This window comes from Symsagittifera roscoffensis, chromosome 7 (assembly GCF_963678635.1).
Source record: "Symsagittifera roscoffensis chromosome 7, txSymRosc1.1, whole genome shotgun sequence".
In the NCBI taxonomy this organism is placed as follows: Eukaryota; Metazoa; Xenacoelomorpha; order Acoela; family Convolutidae; genus Symsagittifera; species Symsagittifera roscoffensis.
The window spans coordinates 37421831-37436594 of record NC_087068.1 but is presented as its reverse complement, the minus strand read 5'-3'; the positions used below and the strand labels follow the sequence as shown (position 1 = coordinate 37436594).

The 14764-nt window shown below is 36.5% G+C and overlaps 3 protein-coding genes across 5 annotated transcripts in view; all 3 read right to left on the bottom strand.

Annotated features, from left to right (window-relative positions):
- Positions 1-14764, bottom strand: part of LOC134850964 (ataxin-3-like) — a 197501-nt gene that overhangs the window by 72463 nt on the left and 110274 nt on the right. The window lies entirely within an intron of this gene.
- LOC134850959 (phosphatidylinositol polyphosphate 5-phosphatase type IV-like) lies at positions 142-6853 on the bottom strand. 2 transcript variants are annotated; one of them, XM_063866792.1, is made up of 7 exons: positions 6573-6853; positions 4366-4780; positions 3584-3982; positions 3158-3351; positions 2132-2773; positions 1610-1771; positions 142-1356 (listed from the first exon to the last, which is right to left on the bottom strand). In XM_063866792.1, the coding sequence occupies exons 1-7, from the start codon at positions 6733-6735 to the stop codon at positions 572-574; spliced, it is 2760 nt and encodes a 919-aa protein (XP_063722862.1). In that variant the 5' UTR covers positions 6736-6853; the 3' UTR covers positions 142-571. The 2 variants fall into 2 exon arrangements, with proteins under 2 accessions (XP_063722862.1, XP_063722861.1); XM_063866791.1 differs by having other exon boundaries at positions 143-1356; positions 3098-3351.
- The window catches only part of LOC134850967 (ADP-ribosylation factor-like protein 5B), a 448774-nt gene continuing 447256 nt past the window's right edge, over positions 13247-14764 (bottom strand). The window contains exons 5-7 of the mRNA XM_063866805.1: positions 14567-14703; positions 13796-13947; positions 13247-13512 (exon numbers count right to left, since the gene is read on the bottom strand). Of these exons, the coding sequence (XP_063722875.1) occupies positions 13467-13512; positions 13796-13947; positions 14567-14703 (335 nt within the window). The 3' untranslated portion in view covers positions 13247-13466. The remainder of the gene's footprint in view (positions 13513-13795; positions 13948-14566; positions 14704-14764) is intronic.

Genomic DNA, 14764 nt, shown 5'->3' with positions numbered 1-14764 from the left:
TCAACCAAACGCAGTTAGCACAAATAATCATCCAAATGACTGGAGATATTTATCATATTAACACCATTTTAGCCCTGATTCGAACGACATTTAAAAAGTCATTTGTCCCAGAGTCGAGAAAAACGGGTTCAAAATTTTTGAGCTTCCGTTCAATTTGAGCCAGAAAAGACAGCGAGCAAACTTACTGTCAAAGGACAGGCCGTGAAACTTATGCTTTGCTCCAGTAAAATTAATTTTCTAAATTATATTATTTACAGTTATGTACAGAACTATGTCACAACGAATTGAAGTATTACATCTAGATATTGCTCGATTGGCGTCTAAACTAAAAAGCTACGCACGATATAGAAAAGAACACAAGACAAATTTTGTGCAAAAAAGGCACAAACAAATTAAACATTTGATACACCTATGCAACAAGTTTGCGAGAGCTCACATCTCCAAAAACAGCATATAATTTCATAACGCCCATATTTTTCCTTCAATACATCAAAACTCATTAGGGAATTTGGATTCTTCGACAAAATTGGACGTTTTATTGCTCAAATACTTTTTTGATACCATCGATATCTCATTGTATTGAACAAACATTGCTTGTTGCGCTCGAAGCAGAGCTCATAGAATGGTTCCTCGACAAAACTGTATTGGAGCCCACACTAAGAGGGATAGAGTTCGAGCTGTGCAGAGACAGTCGACTATTTCTTCGCATCTTTTCTCTGTTTCTGTTCATCGCTTTACTGTACACATCGTGATCAAAGTAACCGGAGCCTAGCCAGATTTTATCTCTTAATTCATCTCCGATATTCTCTATCGATGCCACGAAAACTCCGATGATCGGTTTATGGTCGCTTGTATTGATTGACATACAAGAATCATAGAGCAAACAATTCAGTCGATTTTTCTTTTTACCACAAAACATAATTCGATCTGTAAAAGCCGGACATCGTTTTTTACCAGAAGAATCATAATCATCTGAGAAGAGATCGAATTTATAGGTCGGTAGAAACGAAATAGGAGATTCGTCTAGTTCCCCAAAGCAAGAATTTTGTCGTTGACTTATATTCAGCTGGTCATGGTCGACTAAGATCTTTAGGGACTCCTCCATAGTTGATTCACCATCAACAATATGGCCATTTTGATGTTCAGATGCATTTACACTGTTCGATGGGCTAAACAAGGAACGATTTGTGATTCGTTTCAGTAGGCGTTTGATTTGATCAAATTGCAATTTAAGTCTGAAATTGAGGTCTCCCATCCAAATGACGTAATCGAACTTGTCAAATATTGCTTCTTTTGGGACATTGGAGGAGGGCCTCTCGGTCAGAGTTGGCGATTCTGAGGGTTTGAGAAGGTTCCCTAAGATCACAACAGGTTGTTCATAAAATGATATACAAAAACCATACTCACTTGTAAGTTCAAGGTTGTCATTTTGTTCGCTCAAAGAATTTCTTCACGAGAAACCCCAATAATTTGTTAGTTTCACAACTCAAATTTTTAGGAAATGATCCATAAATGAAGCAAAATACACACAGCTTATTTAGTTATCCACGATCTACGAGGGAAAGGACCAATACACAATCAAGGACCATTTTTAGTAAGTATCACTTACCTCTAGTATCGTTGTTGAGAGTGGTTTTGGGGAAGTTGAGACTCTTCATGATTGTGTGGTAGTCTCGGATCCTGTCGTTCAGTTTGTTCTCGTGGGGAGTCAGGTGGGAGTTGATGATAAGAAATGACGTCCCGAAAAGGTAGAAGCCAACCCCCAGAGCACCTGGAAATTAATTCAAAGTAAACTGAAACTAAACTTAACTTAATCGGGAATCTAATTGGGGGGAGCTTTCATAACGCTGATACGTCATGTCATCTACGGAATCTAATTGATGTTTTCTGTTCAAGACTTCTATACTCGATTCATTTAAAGGATGCGTTAGGGTTGATAACACCAGCAGCCTTGTAACACTTAGGTTCGCAAATCCGTAATGAAGATGTCTTTTTCGCTTCGCAGTTCTTACAATGAATGATCTATTTGCAGACTTGTTTGCAAGTCGTTCAATTTAACCCTTACGCTACCCTTCTGACTTGATAGATCAATGAAATTTCTTTTTAACAAAAACAGATATAATCAATTTACCTTTGGTTTTGATCTGTTTTGCAGCTCTCGTCTGGACGAAGCAATTCTCAAACTGACTCAGGTGCCAGATTAGATCTCTTCTTACAAATATACACATGTACAGGACACCTTCTGTATTCATATGGGCCAACACGTGATTTAACCCTACAGTTTCCTGCAACTTTATTGCCCACTGGTTTTTGTCCGGGGTACTTTCTTGGGTCGAGACAACAAAAATGTCTGGGTAAAACTTCCGATTATCACTTCCTTCCATTTCATACTGAGGATCATCGGACGGAAACAAGAGATCTTTCATGTTTTCAGGTAGAAATCGTCCTTCCGCCATATTCCATGAACAGCAAAGTAAGGACACTTTTCGATTGGGAATCAGTCTGTCAAACTCGTCAGAAGATGAAGCAAAACCAGCAATAGATGTGTCGCTTCTCTCGCTTGCATGAGTGTCTACATACTCTGCGAACTTCTTCCTCGATTCCAACGACAGTCGATGAGCTCCAGTAGCGATGACCGAAGAGGGTCTATTCTGGTTTAAGAGTTCCTTGCTGATTTGAATTCCGTCGCTAACTGTAACTGTATCCTCGTCTTCTCCTTGCAGGACGACGTAAGCCGAAATTTCTGCATCGTCCGATACCTCATCATGTTCTCCTGGAGATAACAAACACATCTTTTACTTTAATTACACTGTTTACATACATTGATATATTTTTTTACATACAGTCGCTCGAGACACTTAAAGATCCTACCTTAAATGCTCGCATGAAATTCGAAAAAAAATCGGACAAGATCCACTGACCATCCAAAGGATCCCCTTTGGTACCAATCGACATTTTTTAATTTCCGCTGATCAAGTTTGAATATTTTGGCAAGAGGCCTAATTTGGCGTAAACAATAATTTGAGGATTTTCAGCGGTGTTAAAAGCGCACTAACACGCAAAAAAGCCTCCATGAATTTCATTTTAACTCAGTTACCCTTCTGAATAGACAGGTCAGCTATTTTTGTTTGCGTATAGAATGCGCTTCCGGTCCTACTTTTTCCAACTGTCGGTGGCCTAGGCGGCAACTCTCGGTCAACTTCATTCGGGAGAACCGGTGACGTCACCCTCTCAACTGCGTCCAATTCGGTCTCGAGTTCTTCGTCGTCTTCTTCTAGGACCACACTTTCTTTGATGTGACTCTTCCCTTCTTCATCGTCATCGGAATCAAAGTACAAAACAGTTCGCGACCTGGGCAGAAAAAAATACGTGACGCAAAATTTACAATAGAATAATTAATCAGTATAGATAAATGCGGTAGTGTTACCATTCATTCACAAATGAGATTACAAAGTATTACAATCTAAAGCCAATATCTGTTTTTCATGTCCTTCTGGCGTCCTAGCCGTACTTAAGACATCCGCTGAGCAGCTACATGTCCATCAAAAAATATTGCAAGAATAAACCTAATAAGAAACCAAACCTTTTAATTTGCGCACTGCTACTTTCGGGTGTATTCTTTTTCGTCGACGAGCGAGTAGGCGAGCGGCTACTTCGTGAGGCCATCATGTCTTCGCCCCCTGATTCCACTTCAGTCGGGGTGACAGTTTCACTCTCACAAAATTGCACCTCTCTCTCTTCCCCCTCCCAATCCTCCCCGGGGTCAAAAGGGGGTGAGCTTGCTAGATCAAGATATGACTCAGACTCCTCGGAGGCACGACGGAAGCTACGATTACTTGATTTAGCGGCTTCTTCTTGAAGTGTTTCGTTTAATTCGTCGTCCGACTTTGAATTATCGTCATTCTCATCTTCATCTTCACTGTCGTCGTTTTCCTCTTCGAAAGATTTGGCGCGTAGAAGAGCTTCAAGTTGCTCAGTATGCCTTTGAAAAATCAGAATATAGTCAAAAAAGTATAGGGCAGATCAACGATGTTTACCACCATGCACAACTTATAAATCATATCAAATATGAGCCGACAAGGACACTAAATCGAACATTTCAGCATTACAGCTCTTAACACCAATCGAAGGAAGATCACAGACAACACCCATACATTTACCTGTCTAATTACTGAGTAATCTGAAATTGAAAAACATTTAAACGATAGAATGCAAGCATTTTAAACTAGGAAATGAGGACTATCTAAATTGTCCAAACACCAGCTTACATTAATTTTACTTAGAAAATTAGAATTATAACTAAAGCGATCAAAATCTACAACTTAATGAAACTTCAAAAAAATCAAGAGAAAAAAAAAGAAAAACCTTTGAGAACCATCGTCGTCTTCTTCCAGCGTAAACAAATCTTCCTTCCAACCATTTTTTGTCTTCTCCTTGGAATAATTGTTTCCAAGCGGATGCTGAAAATCCTGCGTCTGAGTTAATTCCTCGCTTGTAAATTCCTCGTTTGTTATAGAAACAGTTGAATCAAAACTATGTACAGATAGCTCAGAAGCAGAATTGGCATTGGTTTTTTCTACTATAGCGTTTGTTTTTCCAGCATATTCATCGCATCCACCGCTACTCGATTCAAAACCGACGTCAGAATTTTTGATGCTTTGTTTACCGTTTCTGTTGTTTTTCCATTGCTGTTGTTGGCCTAACTCAGTTTTGTCATCAAAGTTGCGCAGAGAAATTTCCTTGGAAAAAATTAACTCTTCGTTCGTTTCCTGTTCATCACCTGTGCAAAAATGATGAATCATTTACAATTTTATCAATTATTCATTTCATTTTAAGTACATATTTTAAGCCTCATGAAGTCATATGATGTTCGGTTGAAGAAGGTGTTTCTCTTTTGATATATTTAGTTAAGAATATTTTAAACAGGCGAAGCTGGGCTCCGCACCACTTGCGATACAAATATGAATGACTATGAAAATCAAACGGAAAAAAATCAAACAATCATTTTAGTCAATAGAAACTGCAACAAAAGCCCAAAATATCCGGAAAAAAATTGCCTACACCATTAGTAACTCTAAAACGAGCTTTGGGAATGCTATACAGATGCCAAGTTTTCAAAAAAAAATTCTTTCTGCGTAAATAAGCTGACAAAAATTAGCAGACAAAAATAAGCATACAGACAAATCTAAATTAGCCAAAATTTTTCATTTGCAAGAAAAACAAGTCTCAACGGAAATCGAAATCCCGGGCTTTGTCGTATCAAGCATGGAGTTACAGCAACTTGGAATAAAGATGAAGCATCGAGCTACAGGAAATAAGGCGACAAAATAAACAGACGGACGATAGTCCGAAAAGGCACAAAAACTCTAGTTTGCAAAAAAGGGCCCAGCCGAATCCGAATCGCAAATCTTTGCCGTCTCAAGCAGTTTTTTTTACCTCTACGCCAGATGCGCCGGATGGTTGATTGGATTTGAATTTATAAATACCAAGCGGAAACAAAGCCGAAAAAACCTGAGTAGAAACCCTTCATGCCGAAAAAAAAATTAGAACTTTTGAAAGCTGTTAATCCCCTTCCCCTCAAAGCACACACGCGCAAAAAAAACTTCGCCGCAATAAGAGGCCACTAAGTCGATATTAATTAAGCCCAAACTATCAAGCCGATAAAAAAGCCGAAACAATGAAAAAACAAAGTGAAATTTTAACAAATCGAGCTGGTAAAAATACAACAAATTTCAATAAAACACTTGAAAAAACTGCAGTAAAAATTTTTACGGCTAAAATAAACGATTCTAAGATGTGGCGACTTAGCCGACAAAACAAGAGCAGACAAATAATAGGTCGAATTTTTTTTGAACCGGAACATTACTCGTTAAAAAAACTGGTCCTGGTCAGATTCAAACGCAGGACGTCTGCCGTCCCAGGCGTATTCGTTACCACCAGGCTAAGTGTGCAAGACACACTACAAAATTTGAATTCGTTATGAACCAAGGTACCAAAGTTGTGGACATATTTGTTTACGGGAAAAAAGTCTAATGCCCGATTGCAATGGTAAATTCAGGTATTTATGGCTTGTCAGGTTCCATTGTAAAAAATGGTGACCCAAAAAAGAAGAACTCCGAGCAAAAACTATAAACGAACTTAAGAAAAACTATTTTAACTTGGTAGCACATTGGGAGTGAGGAAAATTGCCTAAAATGATGACATAAATGGCCAGAAAAAGATCGATAGCTCTCAGAGACAGTAATCTTCCATCTATTTCTCTAATTCTAAATTTCCATTGGATCATCGCTATTGGCGCTAGTTCAAACATCTGAAAGTTCAAAATCCGAACATACGCAATAATTGTGCATTATAAGGAGGCAATAATGGTAAAATTTGGAATGTTCAAAAGTTTAAATACTAAAAACATATCCTCAAGACGGAACTGCTCTTCCGATGTTAGAATTACTACTGATTTGACATTAATTCGATCTTTTATCCCAGATTTTTGGATATTTGCATTTTTCTAGTTGTCAGATTGTTTCATTATGTTCGCCTAATACGCATCAATTTTGATACCAAAATAATCCAACCTTTAAACTCTGCGGGCTTATCGCTTTCGATCCCGGTAGAATCCTGGCGCTGTTCTTCAGTTTTCTTCTGAGTAGTGTACCTATCCACATGGGCTCGTTGAAGATACACTTTCTTCTTCGCTCTTTTTGGAGTTTCTTCTAACGGTGATTCACTTTCACTCATTTCTACATTTGACAACTCGAGGCTCTTGAAGACAACTTCAGCAAAATGGTCTAATCCTGCGCAGCTTTTTCATGGATAGCGTGGTTACTTCAATCTCGCATTATTCTTTGTTTCATATTATTCTGAAATTTTTACCAATCAAACTACCGATTTCAGATAAAATGATCAATTCATTGCTTTGGCGTGGCTTTATGGAAAAAGAAAAAGAAAAATTTGAATTAAATCATAGATCTAAAACACATTTAAAAACAAGGATAGACGGTTACTGTGCAAGTAGCACAGATTGTTCCGACTATAGTTTTGAAAAATTACCTAAAAAACTTTATGAAAATTGCTAATAGAAAACGTGAAAACACAAATTTTTTCTTTCGAAATAGTGTCGTTTCTTTTCTGCGTGGTGTGATAAAAAGATATGAACAAAATGAATTTAGGCATATTCGACAAGCATAGTAATCAACAAGACTTAAGACTTAAAAGAAGTTAACAAGTCCACCTCCCCCTCCACCTCAAAACACACAGGCAGCCAAAAAACTATATTTTCTCGTCAAATGATACAATATGAGTCCACTAAGCCGATAGAATATACGCCGAAACCTAATAAGACCAAAATAAGAAAAAATAAAGCAAGCAGAATTAAATCAAAAAAATTTAAGACTAATAAGACGTTATTAAGGCCCCTCACCCTCAAAACACAGACGCACACAATTTTTTTTCGCTCGTTGAAAGACGCAAAATTCGGCTGAAAAGCCGATATAATGTAGGCCGAAACTATCAAGCCGAAAAAAAGGAAAAAAGCGAAAAAAACGTTGTCATGAAAAACTTGAACTATATTTCAAAGCCGATGCCGATAAAAAAATAGGTCAAAACATTATCACTGCGGTAGAATAAGGTTTTAAGCGAAACAAAAAGGACAAAATATATACGAAGTCAATAAAGTAAAAAAAAAACTTTAAAAAAATAACTCTACAATATAGCAACTAAGCCGACAAAACATTAGCTGACAAAAATAACCCGACATTTTTTTGGAAACTGACTAATTCCACTTCAAAAAAAAAACAGGTCATAGCAAATTCAAACCCAGGACCTTTTACGTCCCAGACCCATTCGTTACCTCCAGTCCAAGTGTGCCGCTGATGCAAAGAATTTTGAACTCATTATGAACAGTTATTTACGGAGAAAAAATCTAGTACCTGATTGCAATTCCCTTGCTTATAAAGAAACAAACAAGAAAAGAAACAAACTTTATATACATAGAAGCGACCCAGACCTATGCAGTACTCGCTAAACAAAATCATATGCCAAAATTCAGGTGTTTAAATAAATTGACAGTAAGAAACTGCGAAACTTTTCATAACTTCCAAGTATTTCAAAAGGGTAGGCACAATCCATTTATTCTCTTACACACTTATGACTCAAAAAGCTCATTTGACAACCTCAAACCAGATCAAAGAATCATACGCGAAAACGGGGAAAAAATCGGAAAAACACGCGAAAACCGGATTTTTATTGTTCCATTATTTCCAATCAGATAAAATTTAATTATGGCAAGGATAAAAATAAAAATCAGAGCTGTAATCATCAGAGCACTATTAGCTTCAGATGAAAATGAAAATCATTTTCAGGAAAAAACTTCAAGACAAACAAATGCCAGCGTTATGTTATCATTAAAAAAAGAACAAACGGGATACTCTGTTGACAAAATTAGGGTAGACGATAGCTGAGCCGTAAAAAAATGATGTCATATGATGTTATTGCAATGTGGAAGAAAGCTGAAACTTCAAAAAAAAATTGGGCTAAGGGAATCAGGCCGACAAAAATAGGCAGACGGACAATAGTCCGAAAAAGCACAGAGTTTGCAAAAAAAACAGGTCCAGGTCGGACTCGAACCACAGGCCTTTGCTGTCTCAAGCAGGTGTGTTACCTCTACGTCACATGCTTCGGTTGGTTGACTGAGCTTTAATTTATAAGGAAGCATTATTATGATCCAAAATCATGCATTCGAAAAAAACTGAAAATAACCTAGACTCCATTTTTGAAAATAACCTAGACTCCATCCTTGCTTTCTTCCCATTGCAATGTGGAAGAAGCTGAAACTTCAAAAAAAAATTGGGCTAAGGGAATCAGGCCGACAAAAATGGTCGGACTCGAACCACAGGCCTTTGCTGTCTCAAGCAGGTGTGTTACCTCTACGTCACATCTTTTATGAAAATAATGAAAATATAGTTGCCCTAAAAACTACATAAAATGTGGTGACAAAGCCGATAATATAAGCCGGAATCTTTTCAGTCGAATAAGACTTTCAGCTGAACAAAAAAATCGGAATTATAAAGAAATTTGACATGGAAAATTTAGAAATGGTTTGAAAAAGTTCCCAATGGAAGGGATATGTAAAATGCAAACCCCAAAAAATCCAGAAAAAAAATACACTAAACAAAGAGCTATTCGAATGCTAGAATGAAGTCGAACTTTTAAAAAACTCCTTTCTGCGGCAACTAAGTTATCAGAAATAAGCAGTGACAAAAATCTAAAACAGCCGAAAATTTTCAATTTGCAAAGAAACAGGCCCCTACTGAAACCGAAAGAAACAGGTCCCGACTGGCTTTGCAATCTCAAGCGTCGGTCTTATTGCAACTTGGAAGAAAGCTGATACTTAGAAAAAAATAGGCTACGGGAATCAGGCCGACAAAAATAGGCAGACGGACAAAAGTCCGAAAAAGCACAAAGTTTGCAAAAAACAGGTCCCGGTCGGATTCGAACCACAGGTCTCTGCTGTCTCAAGCAGGTGTGTTACCTCTACGTTACCAGCTTCGGTTGATTGACTGAGCTTTAATTTATTAGTAAGCCTTATAATCATCAAAAATCACGAAATGAACTGAATGGTTGACTGAACTATATCTTATTAGGAAGCCTTCTTATACTCAGAAATCATACATTCGAAAGAAAACTGAAAAATCAAACAGAAAATCGCTAAAAAGATTTCTTTTGAAAATGAAAATTTTAGCGTGTAAAAAAGCGTGTTAAAAAACGTGTGAAAAAGCGGGTCATCAGGTTATTTTCTTCAAAGTGAATTTAAAAATCAATTGTATAGTTTCTAAAAAAAATAACACCCGGAAAATAAGCCAACAAAAATCAATTCAGTCTACAAAAAAAAAACATTTTTACATCTGAAAATTATTTTACCAGTACATCCAATAACGCATTAACTCCAGGCATATTTCTCTCGGCATTAACTCTAGGCACTGTTAAACGTGTAACGTAGTAAAAAACGAGATCTCGAAATTGAAAATCAACATGTGAACAACGTTGTTTACTGGAAAAAAACGTCTTGTACACGATTGCAATAGCCTTGCTTATGGCAAGGGTAATTATAGTAAAAACGGCTTTAATAACAAGAAGAATCCGTGCTGTGGCATGCAGGCAGAAAAAAAAGTAAAAACAACAGGTTCACGGTGCGATCGAATTCCTGAGTTTTGTCGTTCGAGGCATGAACATTTCCTTTGCACAAAAGATGTTATATGAGATGCTGAATTTCTACGTATTATAGAAAGCGTTCAAATAATTTATAAATTCTCATATAAAAATTGTTAACCCAATTTTAAAATTTTATGTTTCATTTTGATAACGCTAGCTAATTGTGAGTATAATATTAACGTTTGAGCCCAAATTTTTCAACTTACTGGAACTTTATTTATTCTTTCCTATCATGTTTTGCGTCTACTCTATATTTATTGCAAGCATACTTAGAGCCTTTATAGCTTTGAAAAGGACATCGGGATTTGAAAGTCAGAATATAGACAACAGACAGTTGGAAAAGAGTAATGAATTCACGGAAACTGAAAAAAAACTTCAAATTGGGAACTTAAACAAAAAGCTCTTTGAACTTCACAAACAATTAATGCTTGACCCGTTTTGATAAAAGTAACCCAATTTCAGAAAACTGGAACTAGCCAACAAACAGTTGGAAAAATTTAATGAACGCAAGTTAACAGAAAAACACTGATCGCTGTTTATGACAAAAATTAGATGGCCTAAAAGGAAACCCTATTTGAAAAAACGGGATTAATAGGTAAATTTTTTATTTCGCTGAGAAATCTGTTAATTAAAATCCGTTTTCAAAATTAAAAAATGATCATGGTTTTCGTGACTTTTACACTACTGCTGTTCGATAGAGGAGTGTGCCTTCTTTTCAACAAAGGGAATGGAAATGAACTGAAATTAATCAGAAATTTAAGTCAAACCTCCGTAAAAAAAGTTAATTTAAGCCTGAAGGAATTTAAAGACTTTTGAACACTGAGGTGAAGCGGAGCTTCGCGCCACATGCGATACAACACAATCATAAAAAACTTAAGTCGAAAAAATGAAAAAGTAAAAAAAATAGGTGAACCAAAAATTGCGCATGTCTCGATGAAAGACACCTAGGGCCCAGCGAAAGCTGGAGGTACGTGTTTGATATTTTTTGAACTTTGTATACTGATGCAGCCCAAAACCTTGGTTGTTTCTCTACTAAACAAGTGAAAAGAGTGAAAATTTTTGAGATTTTGGAATTTTTGCAAAACATAACTTTTCTCATACAAAAATTAAGGAGTAACCGCATCTGTACGAAAAATTCGAGCAACCAATTTTTTTGATTGAAATTTTTATCTCAGATTTGATAGGGTAGTTTTTAAGAAAATTCAAAAAGTTTACAGAAAACGAGCAGAGTTCAAAAACTTGACTTTGCGAATTCCATGACGTTTTTCTGCTAAAAGCATATAGTGGCCGGTAAAAAAAAGAGGCTTCCCAAAATCAAATTTGTCATGATAGTTATCGAGAATAGTCCAAAAAACGGTCAACAAATCAGAAAGTTGACATTTCCGAGAATCATAGTTTTTATTTAAGAACAATTGAACCTAGCCTCTGAAGCAGAAGAAATTCGCCCAACCTGTAATTTCCATTGAACCCAAAAACCCAGGTTTGTCAGGTTAGTTCTCGAGAAAAGTCAAAAGTTTCAAACAAAGGTCAAAAAATTTAAAACTTTTCCTAAGGCCATAATTTTTTTTGAGTTAAATTTTTTTTGCGTAGTCGCGTACGCAAAGGAGCTTCCTACAAACTGTGCTTTGAATTGAACACAAAATCTAGGATATGGGAGGGTATTAGAAGGTAACACTGTTAAAATTTAGAACAGCTCAAAAAATTTTTTTTTTTAATTTCTGAGCACGATGAATTTTTTATATCAAAAAAACTGTGGGTGGCCGCTAACTCAGGGGAGCGTCCAACAATCCGAAATCTCCATTGAGCTCACAATCTCGGGAGGTTAGTTTTCAGCAAAATTTTAAAAAGATTCAAAACCAGTCAAAAAAATCAGAAATTTGACTATTCTGAGTGCCATAATGTAAAAAAAATAAGCGCAGCCGCTTATGAAGGGGAGCTTTTCGAATCCGCTCTATTCATTGTAATCAAAATCTGAGATTTGGTAGGCTAGGTTAAAAAACGAAAAAAAATCAAAAAAAATATCGAGCAAACATTTTCCCAACAGAATTTTTCGAAGGCTGTAGACAAAGGGGTAAAGCAAAAATGTACCATTGGAAGATACAGGCACACAAGTATGTAGTCGGGCTTTAAATGGATACCGCTTTTGTGAAAATCAGTAGAAGGGCTTCTGAGAAAAACTTTTGCAGCAAGAGATAAAATATTCAGAAGCGTCTCAAATAATTTAAAAAATTAATCCCATAGACTTTCATAATACCAGTTTTTTTTTTTCAAACAGAAATTCTAGGCAAACATACCAAGCAAGACATTTGAAATTCAAATTAGCAAGTGAAAAAATATACGAAGCGGAAACAAGGCCGACAATCTTTGAGCAGACACCAGTTTAGCCAAAACTGTTTTGTAAAAAAAAAACTTTTAAAATTCAAGTCCCCCTTGAAACTACCAGTACGCACCCAGTAATTAAAATTAGATTTTCATGAAATTGACGATGTCAGCATAGCAGCATCCTAAGTGATTCAACTGATTTTGTTTAACTAGTTGTAAACCCGAAAAAAGTCTACATTCGATATGATAGTGCTTACATATTGCAAGCTTAAAAAAACTAAAAAAAAACTTTATCAAAGCACCTACATAAGAGTCTGAACTACGTTCATCGAAACTTGACAAGAATAGAATAGAAGGTCAAATGGAGTTTTTTTTCGCAAAAAGTCATAATACTTAAAGATAACCCATTTCTGATCAGACGAAAATCCCCAATTTGTTCCACTTGAATCGGATTTAACAACTGTTAGAACCAAGTTAATATCCGCTAAACGGCTTTGGTAGGTACGATGTTAATCTGATCAATGATTTTTCAGAATCACTTTTTTTCAGTAAATTAGTGTTTCCAAATCACACATCAATTAGGCAACTTCCTGCTTAACTAGGAGTAAACTTCCTGCTTAACAAGTTTTTACAAAAATAAAAAACAACCAAGAACAAAAAAAGGGCCGATCCCCCCCCCCCGGAGAAACTCCTAGATCCACCCCTGGTAAAAAAAATATTCACTTTAACAAATTAAATTGAAAACTATTACAAACTGACGTTTAAAATTCAAAAACAACATCAGCAAAATAAATATGGTATATTAACAGATGTTAAATACTGATAAAATTGTCGAGTGGGCGTTTGATGATCCGAATAAATCCAAACATGATTCTTTTTCCTCTGAGGTCCAAAAAGCAATGTGATACTTCACAATTTGCTGAATTATATCCATTCTGCTATCTTTTAATGTTTGAAGCAATCCATTCTAGTCCCTGGTTTAACCTGAAAAAAAAATTGCAATGGTAAATTATAAACGATTTGTTTTAAAGTGGTCGAATGCAATTTGTGCTGAAGCACAAAATGTAACCAGTTCACATGCGATCAACAAAAAAAGGAGATGAGAATTGTTAGAACTTGTGAAACAAATTCTTTGCAGACATTCGTGCATTAACCAAACAGGGTGCCAGTGCGTAAAAACGTACAACGAACTTTATATGGAGTTAAGAACCTTACTCACACAGTTTTTTTCTCTAATTTTGCCTTGCTTCAATGCCGGTGTACTCACCCTTCTCCTGTGATGGCACAACACGACTGTATGTGCCACCCGTGTGTCTTCAGGGCGGTCAGTCGGAGAGACTGTGAAATCTCGCTGGCAGTCATACAGCCCTCGATGTCCTGCTTGTTAGCATACACCAACACTTGCGCCTTATACAGGTCCTGAAAGCACCGACATGGTCAGGAATACTACTAGTGCTGCTACGTATTCGATCGTAGCATACGAGAACGTCTTCTGGGACATATCATGTCACTCAAACCATTCTGATGATTTTTGAAGCATCTGATTTCGCTTGGAAAGTTTAAAATTAAAACAAACAAAGTTCCGATCCCCTTTATGATGTCTGTAACCGCGTTGACAGAGTTTTTTTTACTCCATCAAATACGAACGAAAGTACAAGAATTTCAAGCGCCTGGGGAACATTAGCATGAAATACAAGTCGTACCAAAAAGATAACCGAAAAATGAGCTTAACTCATGTTCACACAGCGGCTCAATGCTGACAGCTCAGATTTGATTAATTTTTCTCTTACAGTAAAATATTGTAAGATAGTTATTCTTATAGTTGCATATCTGAGGTCAAAGATTATCCGAGTTATCACTTACTAGTAATTTTAGAGGGAATCCTTCAAGCGCGAACGGCCGAATGCGCAGAAACTATTAAGTTTTCAAAAACTGGAAGGGAAAAAGCAATAATTTGAACAGTTTAAAGGATATTGATTGGTTGAGAATTTTCGCGAATTCGCACATGACAACAGCCGCGTAATTCTCCACTACTCACGTCGTGTGCCAACATTCTGTAAAATTCTTCTTTAGTGACTGACAGGCGGTCTCTGTCACTACTGTCTACAACTAAGATGACAAAATCTGTATTGCCGTAATAAGTGCTCCAACTTTGTCGCAAGGATTCCTGCCCACCTGAAATTGCATATACTAAAGTTTCTATGCACATTTCCAGAACAAAAGGCTTTTGTTTACG